Source organism: Pocillopora damicornis, chromosome 6 (assembly GCF_964200805.1).
Source record: "Pocillopora damicornis chromosome 6, jaPocDami1.2, whole genome shotgun sequence".
NCBI classification, from domain to species: Eukaryota; Metazoa; Cnidaria; class Anthozoa; order Scleractinia; family Pocilloporidae; genus Pocillopora; species Pocillopora damicornis.
Window position 1 is genome coordinate 19790226 of NC_142675.1, and position 20898 is coordinate 19811123.

At 38.1% G+C, this 20898-nt stretch overlaps 1 protein-coding gene across 1 annotated transcript; it reads right to left on the reverse strand.

Annotated features, from left to right (window-relative positions):
* Positions 1–1595: 1595 nt before the first annotated feature.
* LOC113675265 (regulatory factor X 4) lies at positions 1596–17757 on the reverse strand. Its single transcript, XM_027191815.2, has 16 exons — positions 17577–17757; positions 14190–14247; positions 11727–11799; positions 10962–11085; positions 10682–10743; positions 8479–8562; positions 7705–7879; positions 7368–7445; positions 7014–7177; positions 5628–5728; positions 5458–5516; positions 4896–5040; positions 4699–4793; positions 3851–3968; positions 3594–3722; positions 1596–3273 (listed from the first exon to the last, which is right to left on the reverse strand). Exons 2-16 carry the CDS (start codon positions 14203–14205, stop codon positions 2453–2455), a joined length of 2244 nt encoding a protein of 747 aa, XP_027047616.2. The 5' UTR covers positions 14206–14247; positions 17577–17757; the 3' UTR covers positions 1596–2452.
* Between the last annotated feature and the right edge of the window lie 3141 nt (positions 17758–20898).

Here is a 20898-nt window from a genome sequence, read left to right on the forward strand (position 1 = left end):
TCTCATAAAATACGAGAGAAAACCGTGCACTCTGAAGATGGTTACCAGAAGAAACTCAGCAGAACTACCACAGAAGGAGGTGATGCTAAATGCCACTGCGACTCGATTTACCTTTTCTCTGTGTGCTTATTTGTTGCGTCTACAGTTCATATCCAGTGGAGTGAATGGAAATTTCAAAAACATTTTTAAATAGCCGCCAGGTATTGGCCTAGAGTAGCCTTTCTTCTTAATTTCGTGTCAATTCGTTTTATGAACATCTTTATATCAAGAATATTGTCAGTTCCTGATGATAAATCTTTCAAACGAGCCAGATTTAATGGAACATTTTAGTAATTTCATAATTGCTTAAAACGTTCCGCGCCGACCTAGTATGTATTTGTAGCATTTGTCATTCTTGTTCACCAGACAATAGGACGCAAAGCGCTTTTAAAGGTTCCCTAATTCTCTCTCTTGCTCGTCTACTTTTTACTCAAACTCTGTCGCCTTTTGATCGTTGTTGTCCGAAGCGTTTCTGGAATTCTATGATTAACTGACTATAACTTTGATAAATTTCCTAATCTAGATATATATGCGCCGCTGTGGAACACACAAAAATGACGAAAATCATTTGTGGATAATTATGAAATTCTCTCATTAGAAGCTATTTGAAGAAAACGTTTGCCTTTGAACTTGCTTCATAAAAGCAATCGCTGCCGATTATAACAGCTGAAAAGCGGGAATTTTCAGTCGTTTCGACCTAAATCACTCAGAGATATGCCAAAAAATCTTAGTTTACCATTATATATCAAAGGCTTTAATAAAGTTGATAAAGTTGCATTCTTTTGATATGAATTTTGGTGTATTTCCTAGAAAAGCTTTGGAACTATTCAGCCCATGACCAAGGTTTTTCGGCGTGACTTCTTTCTTTTCCAGTAGTCCCTCGCAATTGTTGGATTACGCGCGCGTGGACTAAGGACTGCAGGGACGGAAAAGAAATTCGCGACGTTTGTTTCGAAATTCGTGACCCACGACAAATGGTTAAGTCACTTTTATTTGTTTGTTTATTTTTCTCAATCTGCCTCTGACACCAAACCGTAATAATCTATTCAAAAATGTAGTTGGTTTCATTTTTTGTTGGTTTCATTTTTCATTTGTCCCTCTTAGATGAATTATTCCTTGACATCAAAACCTACTACTCGTTAAACATTTTTTGGTCCTTTAGTTCAACACGAAATATTTTTCATCTGACAATAAGCACATGGCCAGTCTCACGGTCGACTCAAACAGTCGCTGGGAAATTTTTACTTCTACTCATTTGACGCTATAAACGTAATCTTTAAAGCATCATTTATTATTTATCATGGGGTGGGAAGGGGTGTAGAGGATTTTGTGAGGGGGGGTCACATGGTTTTCAGGGGGGGAACAGTCGTCGCCAACAGAGTAGAAAGGGGAACAATTGAAAATTAACTGCCAATTAACTGCCACGAGGGGGGGAGGGGAAAATGTTTAAAGAATATTACAAAGCCTTAGATGTAAACCAGGTAAATATAAACCTGACAAAATCAAAATCCTCCGACTCCTTCCCCCCGATAATAAATAATGACCGGTCCTTGACGTTGTTAAAATTAATTGATTTATTAACCGATAGATTATTTCAATAGTAGCTTTGATGCTGCAGTTGATAGTTAGATTTTTTACATAAAATATATTACATCGCAAAATACACGAACATGTATGCAAGAAATTTTCCCTCGTATTTAGATAATTGATTTACGAGCCCAAAATACGGCTACGAAGAAAACTACGTGAAAGTTACATTTTGGGATCAATGTCAGTATCTGAACAACTGTTCACCTAACCCCCCCCCCCTCACCTCGACATAACTTAAGCTATTAAAAATTGACTGTTGCTAGGTGAGAGTGGGGGGGGGGGAGTAGGTGCGCAGTTGCTCGGATGCGAACACTGATTCACATTTTGGTATACTGGGACGTCTCCTGTAGGTAACGAGAAACGTTCAAAATTATCTAAAACCGATTCCTCTCACTTCGTGATTAAGCTGGTAAAATATCGTATTCTTAAATAATATTGTACTCTTGCGTCTTTTTACCAGCACAATTCTACAAAATGTGAATAAATCACTTTATCAACTTTTGTTGTTGTCCAAACTACATCAGCGTCATTTTCAAACTATCTGAAAAACAATATTTCATCCTCAGAGGTAAAAATTTTGTAAACCCCGTAAAATTCTAAGTTTTAAGTTAAAATAATTCATTTTGTCTTTGATATGATTTCATCATTCATTGTATGGCACCAAATTTCTACAAGAACTTCTTATAATTTTTTATATGCAATACGATCTTCAATAGATACTAAAGATTTCCATGAAAATATTTTTTCAAGTTTCGATTAAGACTATTAAAATTTGAATACCATACAGTTGATTTACGTTTCTCCTCAACATCAACCAAAGTATCTAATTGCTCAGGATTGCGGGTGTGTAAGGATAATCGGACCTCACAGATCGGGGAGGCATTCCATGATGCATTGCAGCCTGCATATCTACGAACTCCTCGAGCACATCCGGATAAAACCTGTCATTAGTGCCACCGCTGACCCCTGACAGAGGATACATGGCGTTTGTCGTTATTGCGGCCGTTGGAAACATGTAACTGGAAGGATAGCTTCGTTCCGAGAGAGGGTACTGAGAATAATGCTTCATATGGTCCATTGAAGAGATTCCCCTGTAATCATAAGCCGCCATGTTGGCTGCAGGATTCATAACTGCGTAGCTGGAGTCCGCCATACTGGTTTTAGAGCGACCAGCGGCATACCCAGTTCCATCTGTCGCATAACTGCTCGACATGTCAAAGTCTCCCATGGCAATTCCCCCTTCACTTCCACTGGTCGGGGCAAAGCTGTTTCCATGATTCATAGCGGGCATCAAGCTACCTTGGCTGGGCCCATAACTATACCTTGCTCCATAGGCCTCAGGCGACGGATACAGGAAGTGGCCCTGTTCTGCCATCATGGGGTATTTCCCTATTTTGTTGTTGTTGTTATTGTTGTTGTTTGTTGGTGTGGTAGGCGTCATTGGTGTCATGGGATGCGGCGACATGTCGTGATACGAAGAACGCATCATGACGGGCTGTGCTGGGCTCCTCTGGGGAGGCAAGTCTCTGGGGCTCCTGTGAGAACCCATTGAAGAAGAGCTTGAATGTCTTCGACAAGCAGTCTTCCTAGCGCCAGTGGACCTCGGCCCAACGACATCAACTTCCATGCCTTCGCTCGTAGGTTCTGTGACAAACAAAAGGTATTTTATTTGTTAATTCTCCTATTAAAAAATTTTCAGAACCATTAATTACTCTCTACGTCATTAATACTGTTTAGAGCTCCGTTTGGAAAGAGCTTTGTGACAATATTTTGTATTGCACTTTGGGCGTAGAAAATGGGAAGGGAGAGAATGGATAAAGGGAATGAATGAATGAATGGTCAAGGGTGGAGAAAGACTGGAAACAAATTGCGCAACATTTTTGAAGATACGTAAGCCTTTACAAAGCTAATCTTGAATTAAAGAAGTAACTAATTCCTTCAGTGTAAGCTATTGTAACACTAACCCTCCAGAACGTTGGTCTCCTTGGTAACGCGAACAGAGGACTGGGCCGACGGTTCATCCACATTGTTGTGGTTTTCAACCGTGTAAAGGATATAATCTTCGAGGAGCATGTGTAGTAGGTGAAATGAACCTGCGATAAATCGACAACGGATCAGTTAAAACGATGGTACCCAAGGATTTAAAAATTATATGCAAGCAAAAATGTTAGGGTCAAAAAGAGCATAACAGAGTTTTAGTTGCGTTTGGAGAAAGACTTACCGAAGCTGTGAGCGCTGTGCAATGTTAATTCCCGCACAATTTTAATGCTGAAAAAGGACCATTTGAGAAGAAAAACTTTTGAGCACTCCTTGTAAGTTTTTCCAGTCTTCTCCACTTGCTAAAAGAAAAGAGAGAGAATTCGAAACTTGAGGGAAAGTTTAGATATAACTCAGTATAGGTTTGCAAGGGTCTGGCGACTAGTCATCATTAACCGCCAAGGAGTGGGGGGCAAAGGATTGTTCTTTGGGGGGGGAGGGGTCACTTGATTTTGAGGGGAAACTATAAAAATAAACTGCTTATTAACTGCTAATGATGCAAGAACATAGGAACATTACAGAGCCTCATGATCAGGTAAATTTTTTTGTGGCGCAACCAAAATAGGGGTATTCTACGGTTACTTCCATTCACTGGTATATTTAAAAGGTAGAAAGAGATTTAAAAAACCAGAGACCTCACCTGATGAAGCCTAAAGTGATGGGGAGTTCAATGCTTTAAGTGATGGGGATTATTGTTTCTGCATTTGAAAGGAATTACAGTCCAAAGCAGACTTACTCCTCAACATGTATCAATTTTCTCCTACTTTTTGCTGGTACCTGTTTATAACCCTGGGTGAATAGAGGCAGTAGGACCCAATTTACCCACCCTAGGACTCAACAAATTGATGCGGCCAGGGCCTTTCGAATCCAGAGCCATAAAAATATTTTGAAAAACACCTTTTGCTTTTCATCATTATAGCGTTTCGATAAACAAGCCATTCCTTGTATCTAAACAATCAACTTTCAAAGGGAATATTACTTCTTGTGCATTAGACTGAGAGGACCTGACAAAGGCGCGCCCACTGTACTCACCTTCAAAACACAGCGGTTGACCAAACTGGAAGCCCATTCGGCGTATTGATCTATGGTTGCTTGCTGATCGAGAAGCTGTGTAAACTCTTTATAGTCTGCAAATTGAGTAAACCAGTAAAATCTCGTTAAAAAGACTAAACTTGCTGCGTCAGATTTAAACGAAAGGAAAACAATTAAAACCAGTTTTGCGCCCTTACATTCGTAAACAAGTTCATAATCGTCGTCTACGGATTCGCTGAAAGTCCACATGGCCTGACGGGTAATTCCTTCGAAGTCGATTTGCTTCCAATCGTTAAGCATCTGGGATACAGGCTCTGCGCTATGCAATACTGTCCGGGCAGCCTGGGAATTAGCGAAGAAGACACTTTTCAAAAACAATCAACGAAAGCTAGCCTAATAATATGATTCAGACGATCAGGTCATATGAAACAGTAAGTTACATTTATTTTCAGTCTAAAATTCGTTTATTTTTTTTAGCCTGTTTTGTCAATGTTTATGTTGTCTTCTTTTTTCTGGCTTTTTTTAACTGTCATGAATCCTTAAAGAAAATTTACGATTTATTTAGAAGGTAAACTGAGAAGGAAAAAAAGCGATTTGATCAAAGAACAATACATATTTGATCATATTATGTTTTTGCCCGGCTGAAGGGGTTACAACATATGACACGCACAACCGTTTCCCAGGAAAACGGATCTCATCCGACTGTCATCCGATGCGAAGTACTTATTGTAAAACATTGACAACTTTGTTTTTTCCTACCTGTGCAAGATGTGTTAAAGACGTCTGCCTTCGCAGTGAGTGTGAGAAACTCTTAGCAACTGAAAAGTAACAAAGAAAATGACTATGGTGTTCTATTTACAACACGATACTGACATCACATTCGTAGAGAAATTTTTTTTAAAATTAGCACACATTGTACACTTTCTCACCTGCCAACTTTTTCTTCTGTAATGGTTCCGGCAAATGAGTCAGCGATTCAGTCAACCACTCGTCCAACTGTTGTGCAAACTGACGGATTGCTTGAGTCAAACTGCAATCAGATAATTATATTTACTTAATAACTATCTTAGTATCAAAATGAAACTACGTCTTGATAAAAAGAAGCACCATTTTTTTATAATAATAATAATAAACTGTCTAAAAAGTAGAAGCTCGCAACAAGGTCGCGTCTGACAAAAAAGCAAGCGAAAATTGAGGCCTTCATGATAAGAGATTTATATTTGTGACGTTAAGGAGAGAAATCGAAACCGAGCAACAAGAGAAATGAGATGAAGGAGAAAAAAAGGAAGAATTCGGAAGCAAGCAACAAGAGAAATGAGATGAAGGAGAAAAAAAGGGAGAATTCGGAAGCAAGCAACAAGAGAAATGAGATGAATGAGAAAAAAAGGAAGAATTCGGAAGCAAGCAACAAGAGAAATGAGATGAAGGAGAAAAAAAGGAAGAATTCGGAAGCAAGCAACAAGAGAAATGAGATGAAGGAGAAAAAAAGGGAGAATTCGGAAGCAAGCAACAAGAGAAATGAGATGAATGAGAAAAAAAGGAAGAATTCGGAAGCAAGCAACAAGAGAAATGAGATGAAGGAGAAAAAAAGGAAGAATTCGGAAGCAAGCAACAAGAGAAATGAGATGAAGGAGAAAAAAAGGAAGAATTCGGAAGCAAGCAACAAGAGAAATGAGATGAAGGAGAAAAAAAGGGAGAATTCGGAAGCAAGCAACAAGAGAAATGAGATGAAGGAGAAAAAAAGGGAGAATTCGAAACCGAGCAACAAGAGAAATGAGATGAAGGAGAAAAAAAGGAAGAATTCGGAAGCAAGCAACAAGAGAAATGAGATGAAGGAGAAAAAAAGGGAGAATTCGAAACCGAGCAACAAGAGAAATGAGATGAAGGAGAAAAAAAGGAAGAATTCGGAAGCAAGCAACAAGAGAAATGAGATGAAGGAGAAAAAAAGGAAGAATTCGGAAGCAAGCAACAAGAGAAATGAGATGAAGGAGAAAAAAAGGAAGAATTCGGAAGCAAGCAACAAGAGAAATGAGATGAAGGAGAAAAAAAGGGAGAATTCGGAAGCAAGCAACAAGAGAAATGAGATGAAGGAGAAAAAAAGGGAGAATTCGGAAGCAAGCAACAAGAGAAATGCGATGAAGGAGAAAAAAAGGGAGAATTCGGAAGCAAGCAACAAGAGAAATGAGATGAAGGAGAAAAAAAGGAAGAATTCGGAAGCAAGCAACAAGTGTAAGGGTTTCGGCTCCAGTTGGTTTTGAAATTTCTATCATTTATTTATTTACTTATTTATTTTGCACATTAACAAACGATCTCACCTTGCTGGTAAAGGCTGAAGAGTTCCGGGAATTAATACTCCGCTGATGGCTTTGTATAGGATGGTGTCACACTGACCAATTAGGTCTACAACTTCGCTGCAACTGAGGACTTCCAGCATATGACTGGGCATTCCTTGCCAAAAGTGAACTAAGAAATTCTGTACCTAAGATTTCAAATAGAAAGTTATTATTAGGGAGGAATTCTCCTGCCCTCAACTTAAAAACGTTTTTGGCTCATTGAAGCAGTGCAGTAATCAAAAATAAATAAAGATACAAATAGATAAACAAATAATACACAAATGTAAACAAGTCCTCAAACAATTGAACACTCCTTTTTGTTATTGAGAAACTTACCTCTCCAAAGTTTGCTCTCAGGATGGTGTCTAGAATTCTTTGGCAGTGTGCACGATACATGATAAGAAACGTTTTGACCTGTGAAAAAAACGTTTCCTCTAAGTCAATTTTCAGCCTTCGAAAACGTACTGAGTAAAAGCAGTGTCAGGGGCCAAAGTATTAGAGGCTAATTAGATATCGAGACTGATCATTATTTGGCGATTCCCCCACCCCCAACGATAAGTAATGACTCTTCCCTTAAATTTCTTAATATCAATCTGAGAAAATCTGACCATAGCGTAGAAAACTTTATTGATATTTGTATCCTTAATAATATTAATCCAACACATTCTCTCACTTTTTCTTGGGACACGTCCTCCGGTAAGGTCAGTTTGCTGGGCTTTGGGAAGTCAGGTAATAAAGTCCCTCCGGGCGCTGTGGTGACACACGAATTTGTCCCATTATTACTTTTATGGACTGTATGGCCCTGAGTTCTCTCATCTATGTCCGTTTTGCTGTATGATTGGCTAAAACTGAAAAAAAAAATCAAATTTTAGGATTTATGCGTAGTGATCACTGATTTGACCAATAAAAGTTATTGATGGGTTTGTAAGATTGATCAGATTCCAACCGAAAGATTTCCGGGGATTTCTGGTCATCTTTTATCGCCTGGAAAGGGAGGGGAGGGTGGGGCGAAAGATTTTGGTTGTATCACAATAAAATTTACCTACCCCCCCCCTCAAGGCTTTGAAGTATTCCAATGATCTCACCTCGTTGGCAGTCAGCTTTCTATAGCCCCTCCCTCCCTCCCCCCTTGCATTCTGTTAGCGTCGACTGATCCTCTCTCCGCCCTCCTGGAAAACAATGTGATCTTCCCTCCCGAAATAAAAATCTTTCAACCCCCTCCCAGGCCATTAAAAAAACACTATTCTCGCAATAAACATGAAGTGTCAGGCAACTCACTTTACTCATTATCTACCATGGAATAGATAGCGAGTAGTGTAGCCAATCAGATAGCAGGATTTGTAAGAGGACGTTGGTAGTATCATACTTCAACAGGAGCCCATACGGCTCCTGACTTTAATGGTTTCTTCAGTTTTGAGCTGTCTAATTTACCATGGACTTGTCTTACCCGGTGTTGCTTTGCCTTGCCGCATTGCAGACGGTGTCATGATAAGGAGAGGTTGATTTGATGGTGATTCCATAATAGTGATACCTGGCAATAAGCGAACGAGTTTTCATTGGTTATCATATGATAAGCTGAATCCTACTTGCATTTTGATGGGTTCTTATCTATGATCTACAGGAGGATAGACGCATAAATGACGTCATTAACAACATTTATCTTCTTTATCATATAAAACAAATATATTCCATGTTGCCGTGCGTCTGTCCAGTAAAAGATCACAGAGGAAGGCAAAATGCGGAAAGAATATCAGTGACGCACTTGGCAGCGCCTCGTGTGCCACTTTTTTCTCTTACCACATTTTGATGTCATCTGTGATCTATTTCTGGACAAAAGCACAGCAATGCAATCTACTTGATGATTAGATTGTTTTGTGGGAAATGCTTGAAAATAAAGAATTGTATGAAACAATAAAAATCAACCTAAATTTTCAACATGGAAAGATAAAAATAGGAATGTATTCCTTGCAAAAAAAAAAATACATTCCATCTGTGCGATGACTTTTCATGTGATAAAAGGGGGTAGGTTTCTAAAGAAACTGTGATGCTGCGTCGGTGGGAGAGTATAGCAAAATCCATGATTCTGCGTGTTTGTAGGTGCCACGTGAGTTAAAATTGACAATCAGTTGTTGTATATTTTCCAGTAGAAATTAGATATGGTCGTAGATGCACCAAGTTTGTTACAATCGTCGAGAGACATTTAACCCTTTCACTCCCATGAGTGACCAAGAGAGAATTTCTCCTTACAGTGTTAATGCAATATCAAGGAGACAAGTGAGGAGAATAACAAGTAATTTAGTGTTAACAACTGAGTTGAAAACGTAAACTGGCCACCGCAAAGAGTTTAAAGGCTGACATTTCGAGCGTAGATGACGTCACTAACAGCATATGATAACTGAGCGATTGTGCGTTCTTCATTATAATATACATTTGGTTTCTGTCTCTTAAGGGAACGTTTTCTGACAATGATTCTTTTATTGTGTTCACTTTTTTTTTTCGAATTTTTTTGTTGCTATGCATTAACAAAAAAAATTGCAATGAACTCCTCGGCTAAAGGGAAAATATTTCATCAACACCTTTAGCTGGGAATAAAGTTGGCCAGCGTAATTCAAAAGAACAAAAAGACAATTTTCTCTAACAATAATAGTGAAATGTCATGGGAAAATTCTGGATCCACTTGATCACATGTGCTCCTTACGAACGCCTAAGGGATGTTTTGTTTTCTCTGGAGAGCAGAAGAATTCTTTTCCTCTTCTTGACACTTTTGTCAGACAAGCTAAACAACCATCCATTGCTACAGAATAGCTACTTCAAATTATCAATAGTTTTATGCGAAAAAAAAATCCCCCACGAGTTCTAACGCCGGAAACATTCAAGGTAAGGTAGTGACACCCACACCTCGATTTGTCTTCAGGGCAGAATGTTTTATGCAGGAAGCCTAAGCAACCAGTTTTTAAACAGACGTATTAGTTAATTTGAAATCGTTCAGTAAAAGCTTTTCTACCGGAAACTACCAATCGCCGATTCCCTCCGGGTTCTAGTTAGGAAGTCAATCATCGGCCTATGTTTCTTTTTACAAACAACCAAAACATCGATAGCTTTTCAAACAAAAGCAGAGTAGCGTTTTTTTTTCTTAAATGATTCATTATCTATGTCAATTGTTTATTGGAATGCTAACGAGCTATTCAGATACGTACAATGGTCTGAACAAGTTAACGGATTCAATTGTGTAGCCACGTGTTTGTTAAAAAGTCCTAAGAAGATTACTTGCTCCCTGTAAAATGAATCAGTAACTCAAGCAAAAAAACGGAAAGACTTTCAAATTTTACATGAATACGTGTTGCTGGTTAACTGCAACTTTCTTTTTGCCAGTTTGTTTCTTGTTTGTTATCTTTCTTCAAGTTGCTTTGTTTAGCTTATGTAATATACTGATGTTTTTTCTTTTAACGTAAGGAAAAAAAAAACGTAGGATAAAGCACTTAATGATAACCTCTGAATAACTAACTATACTTTTTCTTTTAATTAAATTTTCTTTCGACATTAAGTACACACAGCCCTACGTATTTCGCAATCGGTTGATGACTTTGCTATCGACCCCCTAGGTGGGTTTATAATTTTCATATTTAACATTACCACGATAATTTACTTACTTGGACTGACCACGTGTTCCAAGCCTTCTGGTCTTTAAATTCGGAAAGGTATGGCGAATAATCTGTAAATAAGAAAGGAATATTATCTACCTACTTCATGCACGTTTATATTTTTTATGAGCCTGGTTTACATCAGTGACTTAACTCAGACAGACAAACGAAACAATTTTGTTCTCTCCATTGTTGTCAAGGAGTTTATTCCCTGCTTTGTCACGAAATCTGTTGTAGGCTTTTATCTGCTGGAGATGTTATTTAACTGAAAAAAAAAAACATTTCTCACCTTTCCGAAACTAGCTGCATTGACTGGAGCTAAGTTATTCTTTTCACAGAAGTCCAAATAATGAGAATACAATGCACTTCGAGGCAAACTGACTCCTTCAGAAACTTCGTAATTTTCATTAAGCCTGCAGAGTTAAACAGAACATAGCATTGATACAAGCTTGCGGTATATACACCCAAATCAAATTACTTGAATAAATAACCGCACGCAGACTAAAAGTGACCAAGAAAAAAGCGGTAAGTTTCATGTGAACCAACCAAACTGGCAATACTTGCGAACTAATAGGAAGGCTGAAATGTTAAAACATTTAGTTGTTTTAAACAATGGTGTCCTAAAGTCATAAAAAAATTTTTAGAAGCTATTTTACTCATCTTATTATTATTATTATTATTATTATTACTGAAGCCGGTGAAAAAGAGCATAGCTCTACACGGCCTCTCGATGGCTATAAGTTTTTTTTCTCTACTGAAAGGATGGTGGCTTTGTTTATAGAAATTCTAAATATATCGTGTGTAAAATGTTGCTATATTTACTTTCTTTTCAAAAGTTTGAAAATTATTTATTCTCTAACTGGCAGACAATGAACAGGCTTTGCATTAAATCCTTTGGTGTTTCGCTCAATTGAAATAATGTCTAATTTGCAAGTTCACCAGTTTTTTCTCCTATTTAACTGACCACAATTATCTTACTCGACTAATGATTCCTTGAGGCGGTATTTGTAAAAATAACATTGATAAAAATAACACTGACATGTTATGTACATACCACTGAATTGTCAACGGCGATTGAAGTTTGCTATGCGACACGTAATGGCTGTTGGAGTAAATTGTTTGTTGACCTGCAAAGAATGCACTAAGTGTTAAATAAAAACCAGGTGGAAACAGTAGGACCTGTAGATGCCTGGAAACTACTACAAAATTCTTGAAACAGACGTTAAAACAATAGAGAAAAAAGCGAAGCAATCCCTTCTGCTGTTTAAAACGCTCTAGATTTCTAGACTTAGAGAACGCACTAAATTCTTTATTCTCTCGCGTCTTAGATGATTCGCATCGAGTCTTCAATCTATCTTAGGTGTAAGCTGTTTTAAACAATAATTCCATATTCATTGTGAGTTTTCAAAGGAAAGTTTTGTTTGTTATTGTTGTTAATTGTGTTATCATGTAAATATCCTCTCAGTAATACCGTTAATAACCTGCTGGAATGATAAAATAAAACCGTCATTTTTACGTTCAGTTCCATACCAACGGGTGACCAATTAGAAAACGTGTCTAAGAAAAGAAAGCCTGAATTGCATTTCAACGTTTCTTTTTTTTAGTGAAAAGTATCCGACTTTTTCATAAATGGGGTAAGTTTCTAAAGAAACTGTGGTGCTGCGTCGCTGGTAGAGTATAGTAGGGTAATTTGATAGTATCAACGTAAATTGGCAACCGTAAAGAGTTTCAAAGCTGACTAAGCTTTCGCTTTGATGAAGGGCTAACGCTCGAAACGTCAGGTTTTAAACTCTTTACGGTGGCCAATTTACGTTATAAACTCAATTAATATTACCAAATTATCCTGTAAACTTTTTCAGTAGCGTTTCTTCGTTAAAACGTTCGTTCTTAAATTGCTTATAAATAAATTTAATCAACTTCAATTAATCGAACGTAAACATCCTTGAGTGCATCCCAAAAGTTTAGGGATTTGATATCGGTTACATTTACCGTCAAAATTTGTTTCTGATTTTTAACTTTCTCGTGGTTGAATGCCCAGTTACATAATTTTCGAAGAAAGAAGAGCCGAAGAGAAATGACGGTAGATCGCAGTTCATTTCACGGATCGTATTTGTTTTTTAATGTAAGTTTTTTTTATTATTCTTTTCATTATTTGAGATCGATAGTAGATACGATTTAAAACGTGTGTTTTAAGATCAGACATACCAAATTTTATCAAAAAATGATTAAAAAATCATAATTTTATATATGCCAAATAATTATCTCTAAAATTGTGGCGTCGCTGACTTTTTCTCGGTTTTGTAAAGTTCAATGTTGCAGGTTCTACTGCCATTCTTTCAAGGAAATTTTGATGACATATTAATTTCATATCCATTGCATGCGCATTTTTTACATAAAGTTGCAAATGAACCGCATCGCGCTTTAGATTGATTTATGATTTTCGAGACAGTGATTTGTATCGGTTAAGAGGATCCAGGCCACATGCCTCTTTCTTCTAGGAACAAAGGAGGACCGAAGGTAATTTTATAATAACCATTGTCTTCGCGGTTTCGCTTGGCTGCCCGCCAATCAGAAATTGAGCACTAATTAGTGGCACGCGCTATTCTTTACAAACGAGATCGTGATTTACATTTTCATCCAAGAGCGATTCTAAACAGAGCGAGTTTGTTTGATCTTTTGGTCGTGTTTTATAAGTAACTGGTTGTCGAATCAACACGAAATACCAGTAGTAAGGGGAAAGTAAACTTAAAATGTTAATTCTGTGAAGTATTCCGCGTTAAACTCCCACAGTTAAGTGTTTAAAAGTTGACAAAGTTTACCACAGACGGCAAATGGAAATTCATTCTTAAAATCAGTTAACATTCCGTCTGGTATTGTTAGATATTTTCTGCTGAATTCTTCGATAAAGTTGACACTAGCTAAGTAGTTGCCTTTTGAGTAATTTGTTAATAAACTTAAAAAAAAGAGTAACTTGGAAAATTCTCGACAAAACTTCGCATTTGCAGTCAAAAGAGTGAATGGTTTAAACGTTTCCAGACTTCATTTTACCGGATATGAGTGTATTTACACTCTCGAGTGCATATTTGTGCGCCTATCATCAAAATACACGCAATGTAAGTTTGCTAATTTCCAGTTTCTCAAAGAAATTATCGCCAGCCAAAGCGAAAGTCGATCTAACACTCAAATGAAAAAGTGAAATGTGTGGTGTCATAGAGTTCGAGAGGGTGTGCTCCTCGCGTGATATATTGTGTACAACGTCAATCTGTAGGGCTATGCTGCTTAGGTAGTTAATAATTTTCCCTGTGAGTCATAGAAACCGCATAGAAACACGCATCTTAATCACCTAAAGAGTAAATCTGGGTGCACTTGCGTGCCTTAGGCACATCCATGTTAACAGGGCTGTGATGTATTCCATCCCGGCGATAATTGCAGCCTGCGTCGCTCAGAGAGTACTAATTACATAGCTACTTGCTAGTGGGAAAAATAAAGACAAATAATCTGAACCATTTCAACTCACCTGATCCCCGTGGCATTGTTCCGACCGTGATTCAACTTTGAGCTCCCTTTTCCAACGTCTGTGAGATAATCAAAATTGTTAGAACTTTGGTTTTGAGATCTGTCTCTGCAGATGCTGCTCTGATTAGTTACTGGTGCGGGCGCTGGTTTTGAATCCAAGTTTTTGTTTATACGCCGTCGTTGTTAACTCTAGTTTTGAAGTTTTTGTACACCGCCCATGGATCGACCAGGTCCCAACGAACCACTAGCTGTCCTCATACACCAGAGAGTAACTATCAAAAACACCCAATGTGTGACATTGGGACTAGAGAACTGCGACCGTGTCTTGGTTACAAGCTTCAGAGACAATACGCTGCATTGTTTTAGGCCTAGCGTGGTTTGCTTATGGCGCGTGTGTCAGAGACCATTGTCAATTGTCATTCACTTAATTGCTCTGTGGCTGTAAGATACACAACTGTACACCGCGGCACGCGCAAACAATTAACTCAGACACTCGCCACGTGCCTAAACGAGTATTGTTATAAACTCGAAGACATGATCTGCTTCTTGAAGTGGAATTGCATTAAGCGACTTAGATGTGTCGGAAGCAAACTAAAAATGACATTTCTGCTTTGTCCTAGCATAAGTTCTGCGCCGTTTTCGTTGTTTTTATAACCAGGGAATTTCGTTTACTCTTAACTTAATTTCCGTTTAATGACCGTTGAGTTTTTCAACTCTGCATTCAACAGCTGGTTAAGCAAATTTCTTTGTCTTTCTTTGTATGGTGTAAAAGGGTCAGGCACAGGTGTTCGCCATTAGCTAAACGTCTTCTCGTCTGTGGAAAGCACGCTTGCTGTAAGATTACACGCGCGTGCTTACAGCACTGAATAACACGCTGTTAGAAATTCTGACTGGGTATGGCGCGACACAGAGGCGCATCTTTTGATAAAAATCTCTACTTATCCCATTTTGAAAATGAAGATAGAAAGGAGAACAAAACAAAAGTGTGACAAAGCTTTTAATGAAACCAGAAAGGCAGCGGCTTGCCCGAGTTTCAAGACGACAATATGACTTGGACGGCGAGAGATTGGGACCGACAGGATAAGGTGTCGCTGGCGCCCCCTCGGCGACTTGTTTACAAGAAGACGAAGGACTCTTTTGTTAGCGGCAGGAGTTAACATTAAAAATAACAAGAACATGATGAAACGGTTAACGTTCGTTACACTGCTGGAAGCCAAACAAGTTCGTTACTGTTTGTAAGTTCAACAAACTGAACGTAAATAGGAGGAAAACTCACTACGGTGGTGTTTTTTTTCTCCAACTCCTTAGTGAAAACATTCCCACCAATCACAGCCAGTTCAGCGTAGAGCCCGTTTTATTTGCATATCAATATTGAGCATGGAATAATTTGTTTCATTCTATACCACCAAGCTTGTATTACCTATTGTATGTTAACAAGTCAGTAAGTAGTATCTAAGCAATCGTGTATGAATCAGCTGGAACGCACGTGTTGATCAGCGAATGATCGCGAAAGAAGCGATAGAATCTTTGATCTCAGAAGGGATAGAACGTTCTATCGGTTCATAGCGAAACCGTAACATCAGTGTGAAATGAAATTTTATGGCTGCAATGAGTTGACACTTCGCCTTAAACCCTAATCTTCGATCGTTATTATTCCGAAAGCAATATGAACGTCGATTTAAAAGCGATGAAACGATCTCCTGCAAAAGCAAATATATCAATAGGCCAGTTTTGCACACATTTTCCTTTTGTACTCGGCAATAAACATGTAACAAAGTGTGAAAAATCATTTATCAACTCGTTAACTTCATGCTGTTGCGAGCATTAAAAAACCGCGAACGCGTCCCACAAAAAAAGACGCCGAGGCATATCGCGGGTTACGAGAACAATTGGGCCTATTATTTTTCCTACTTTGCGCGAAGTTTGCTACAAGCGATAAAAGGCACCTAGAACCAATGTTTTCCTCCACTATCATGCAGCTATTTAAATTTCGATCGGAGAGTCGCTAAGTTCGATGACGAATGTAAAGGGGGAAACTTAAAGCTTATTTTCAGTCGACCAAGTTCGTGTGATATTCATCAGGACTGGTTCCTTATCTGCGAGAGTTTCCCCCACAAGCATTTTTTCACCAAAAAGTGGCAAATATTGAAACCTTTCTACGTGTCAGGAAAAAAATTCCTTTTAAGGGTATAAATGGTGCGTTTAGTGAAAAACTAAACAAACAGGCAGATTATAATAAATCTGAGCTTTCAATAATCTATCCTTGTTAAGTCCTGCGATCAAAAACCCCGACGGATTCCGCGTGTCAAGTGATTCCAGAATTATTTATTATTTATATACGATAAACGCGACAAAAACAGGTAAGAAGACGCTTATGGAGTAGATTCAATATTATTTGATTTTCCTTCAACACAGCCTCCAGTCCATTGAAGGAAAGAACTTCAATTAAAACTACATCAAATTACTGTTCCTTCCCTGTGAATTCTCAGTTGTAGACATGAATGAACGTTTAATTTACCTTCCCATGAACATAAATTTTACTGCTAATGGATGAGTTAAGTAACAAATTTCTGTACTGATTTTAATCTAAGGCAGGAGTTTAACAGAAAATAAAATCAAGACTTGATGTGAGCTATTCTAAATATTCAAGTTCTGTGAATCCGTTCCCAAAGCGGAAATTTTCATTTGAAAAATATTCGTGAACATTGAGAAAGAATGTAGTGTATCTGTTGTACTACCGATTTGAAAACGTTCCGAATGAGAGCTTTGCTCATTTCAAGTCTACGCCTAGATTATTTCTGAAGATTGCAGGCTACACAATACATGGAAATTGTTGAAATTGATTTCGGCATTCTGGGCATAATCAGAGGACTAGACAGTGCAGTACTGTGAAGCAGTGACGAAGCAAAGCAATGGCTATTAATCGATGGTCTTAAAGGTTAAAATAATTTCCAGATCACTAGAAAACCAGCCCTAAATCGCACGCTCAGAAGTCCGAGATACAGTTTTAGGATGGACAGGTAGACTTTCCTTCGCGGCGGCATGACGAAGATGGAAAACGTCCACTTGACCACAGACTTTTGCCCAGAAAGTTGCGCGCCGCAGTCATAGATGAAGCTAGCACATTGGGGAGTTCACCCTAAACCAAAACGATTGATTAACTAGACTGCAAAACAAACCCGTAGCCCAGCAAAGGATGGATTCTTAGGAATAGAAAGTTAAAACACGGATCGTTCGCTGGCAAAATTCTATGGAAGCCAACAGAAATATGCCTTCTTTGATATTCCCATGCAACGAGAGGACGTGTGTAGATGGGAGGCAAAATGTTCGCGGTTTCCCTAAGTTACAAATCTTTTGGTGGCAAGTTGCTACTGAAAGACCTCCTTACCTTTCAGAATTTCCAACTTTCTGTGATGACGAAAAAGTCTTGCCACCAAATCCTCAGATATCCCTGCAGCAAGTTACCCGCCGAACACTGTTCAACTCACTGCTTAATGGAAAACAGGAGTTGTTATTTTTAGGGCCTTGTTTTGTGCCCCTCTTTTGTGATTCAAGTAAAACAATAAAATCTAGAGTTCTCATCGTGTATTTATTACTTTGATTGACAGTTTAAGTTTTCTTGGAGAAGTAAAAGCATATTGGAGGAGTCCACCTTTGAGGCGACCGCAGCACACAATAGGTTGTTAATTTTGCTTTCAGTAGTACATGCCACTCTTGAAGTTTAAATATCCATGGATATTTACCAAGACCTTGAACCCAGCTAAAGATATTCCTCTGTTTACGTATGCACATTTATTTGTTACCCAATGCACCCGATTCAGCCTCTTTGGTCACTTTCCGACTCACTTGCAAGCGAAATACAAAACTCCCTTACAAGCTATACATAAAATGCGTCTTTCTAATTTATTATATTTCGCGATGTTTCCTCGTAGGTTACGCGCAAAAAAAAAAAAAAAACTATTTTTGATTATTACGTTTGTGGAAAGATGGTGACCTTTACTTTACTTATTCTCCGTAATATATGTTTAATTTCGCCCAGGTTTCCCCTTTCATTCATCTTCATGGCAAGGTGTATTGTGTTTTCGTCCATCTTCAAAATTCTGCGCATGGATGTTTTGGCAGAATTTCTCCCCCCAGGCAAGTGAATAGATAATAGCCATGTGCTGACAAAATTAAAGTTTGCTGTGAGACAATTGAGTGATCTACCCGTCTATATGAAAAGAAAAGCCTCATTTCTCAGATCAGATACAGAGTTTCAACAATTGCATCAGGAGTTATGCTCAGATACCGTATATCACAAACGCATCAAAAACTGTCTTGTTCGTTTATTATTGTGTTTCCCCGCTTAAAAGACCACGGTAATTCTATGTGCCTTATGCTTGGTTTTTGATCGCTGCATCGTTCCCAAGCAGGCTTTGTATCTTAGCAAGAAACCATGGATTTTAAAGACGCCCGCGAAAAAATCTCGCTCGCTTTTTTCATGCAAAATTTAATAGAAAACTGAACGTGGAAAAAAATTTGCAATTTAAACTGCGTTCTTGAACTTTGTCTGCGGTCGGTTAGTGTACGTTAAGAAAAATTCGATGACTTTGTCCAATTTCAGTCAAGAGAGTAAATTGTTGCTTTGTACACAAACGTTAATCAAATCCATGCTACTGAGAGACGGATCAGAAGTTCTTTCAGAAGGGCATCGTTTTTTCCCACTTTGGCTTTGCGCACGTCGATGATATAATTTTTGCGTCGATATTTCAGAGTAATTCCCAGTGCTTTAGGAATGAATTGCCAAAGATTTAGAGTCGATTTGTCTCTAAGCTAAACACGTGTATGAACGATAAGACTATTGTGAACAACTTTCCTACCGCAAATCTTCTTTTCGTCCTTTGTTTGAGAGTGAATTATATTCATAAGGTTCCGTTATTTCCCCCCCGAGTTTAAGCTTTTATTATGCCACTTACAAAATAACCAGAGACGAAGAACACGAACTGGAAAGTTGATGTCGACTTCAATAAACTTTGTGGCTTTATTTCGATGAAATCTATGGAGCCTAAACTCATCTCCGAGCCATTGATTAACAATGCACGATACTTAAATTTGTGTTTAAACTTATTAGGCGAAATGTGCGGGCCACCGGCGTCATTAGATTGTTGTCTTGCTAATCACATTCGCGTCTAGCTGATGTTCGGCAGAGCTAATGCCGCCATTTTCAACAATCAGCCTTGTTGACTGAGATCCTTTCAGTGCTGACTGAAAAAATTACCTTTTTTGTCAATAAACCGTAGCTTGCTGTAATTAAAACATTGTTACATCATTCAAAACGTTTTTGCACCTTGGATGAATTGATCATGCGATGAAACAGCACGACATTTAACCCTCTTTCATCGCTCGAAGTTTTGAAATAATTTTAAGCACACAGTGCTGCTTAATATGGAAACGTTCGCACTTGCTGGTAAAACTCACGGATTTCAATGGTTGTGACAGTGAAAACCTTTGTCAAAGTTTAGTGACTCAATCAATGAACAATTGAACTGGAAATACAAATATTGCTTTGAAAAACGCCGGATGTTTGCTTTCATATAAAGTAATACAGTCACTGTGAAAATATCGTTCCCAAAAGCTTTCGAACATGACAGAAGATCAACACAAGTTATGATCTGTGAAATGGTAAAACTCACGTGTCCTGAGAAAATCTTTGCTTGTCATCTATAGCTAACTCTTGGTTCTTTTTTAAGATACATATGAGTTTTATTACGTAGTTGCAGAGCTCTCAAACTTAAGTAAATACATAAAGCGCATTTGCCGCTTTTCAGATGAAATTAGTGTTTCTGACGGGAATTAAACGTGAATAAACAGTCGTCTGAAGAAAATCACACTTTCTTAACGATGAACACTAGCTCTTCAAGCCAATTTACTGGAACCTTCTATTCATTTGTTTTGTTTAAAATATTCAGAGCAATTTAAATCGTTGAGATTTTTTTGCCATGTGGTTGACTAGGAACATTGAAACAACATTAGCCAATCGAAAGCAGAATTCACCCACCTTGCCAACATATTACTCGGTTCTATTTGCCAGTTTTGTGAAGAGAGATGAATGGAAAATGGAATTTCAATTTCTCAGTGAAGTCGGAGTTATCTAATAAACTTCTCTAAGGCTTTCAATAAAAGAAATTGTGACAGTTCTCACATATAAAGTGCTCGTATCTTGGCAATATACTTTCTTTATAACTGAAACCAGTAATTTAGCCAAGAATTTGGGGAATCCACTTCATTGGAGTAAATGATACCACTTCCATAACCGGTGGCGACAAAAACAGTGCCTCAAAATTCGCCGAAACCTTTGTCTCCATGAATCAGAGTCACATGCATGGCGACAGTAAATATTTCACAGTGTTGCTTTGAAACAGCAGCAGTAGTTGTGTTATTGAAAAAAGTATCAAAAGAGGTAAAAGATTTACCTGTTAAAATTGCTTTGTTTCCTTTCTGTTGTTGTCTTGTTAATTTTTTATACTGAGCCACCGGGCGTTTCAAAAGTTTTCGAGTCCAACGCGGTATTTTTTCGTCAATTTAATTCCGAGCATGATAGAACGAAGCGAAACTGCTTGTTAACAAAGGTCTCTATATTTTGGATGCCGAATGTAGTACTACCTATATACCTTCTTAGCGAAACGAACTTTGCAACATCTCCCGCAACAAAGTCTAATTTATGATCTGTG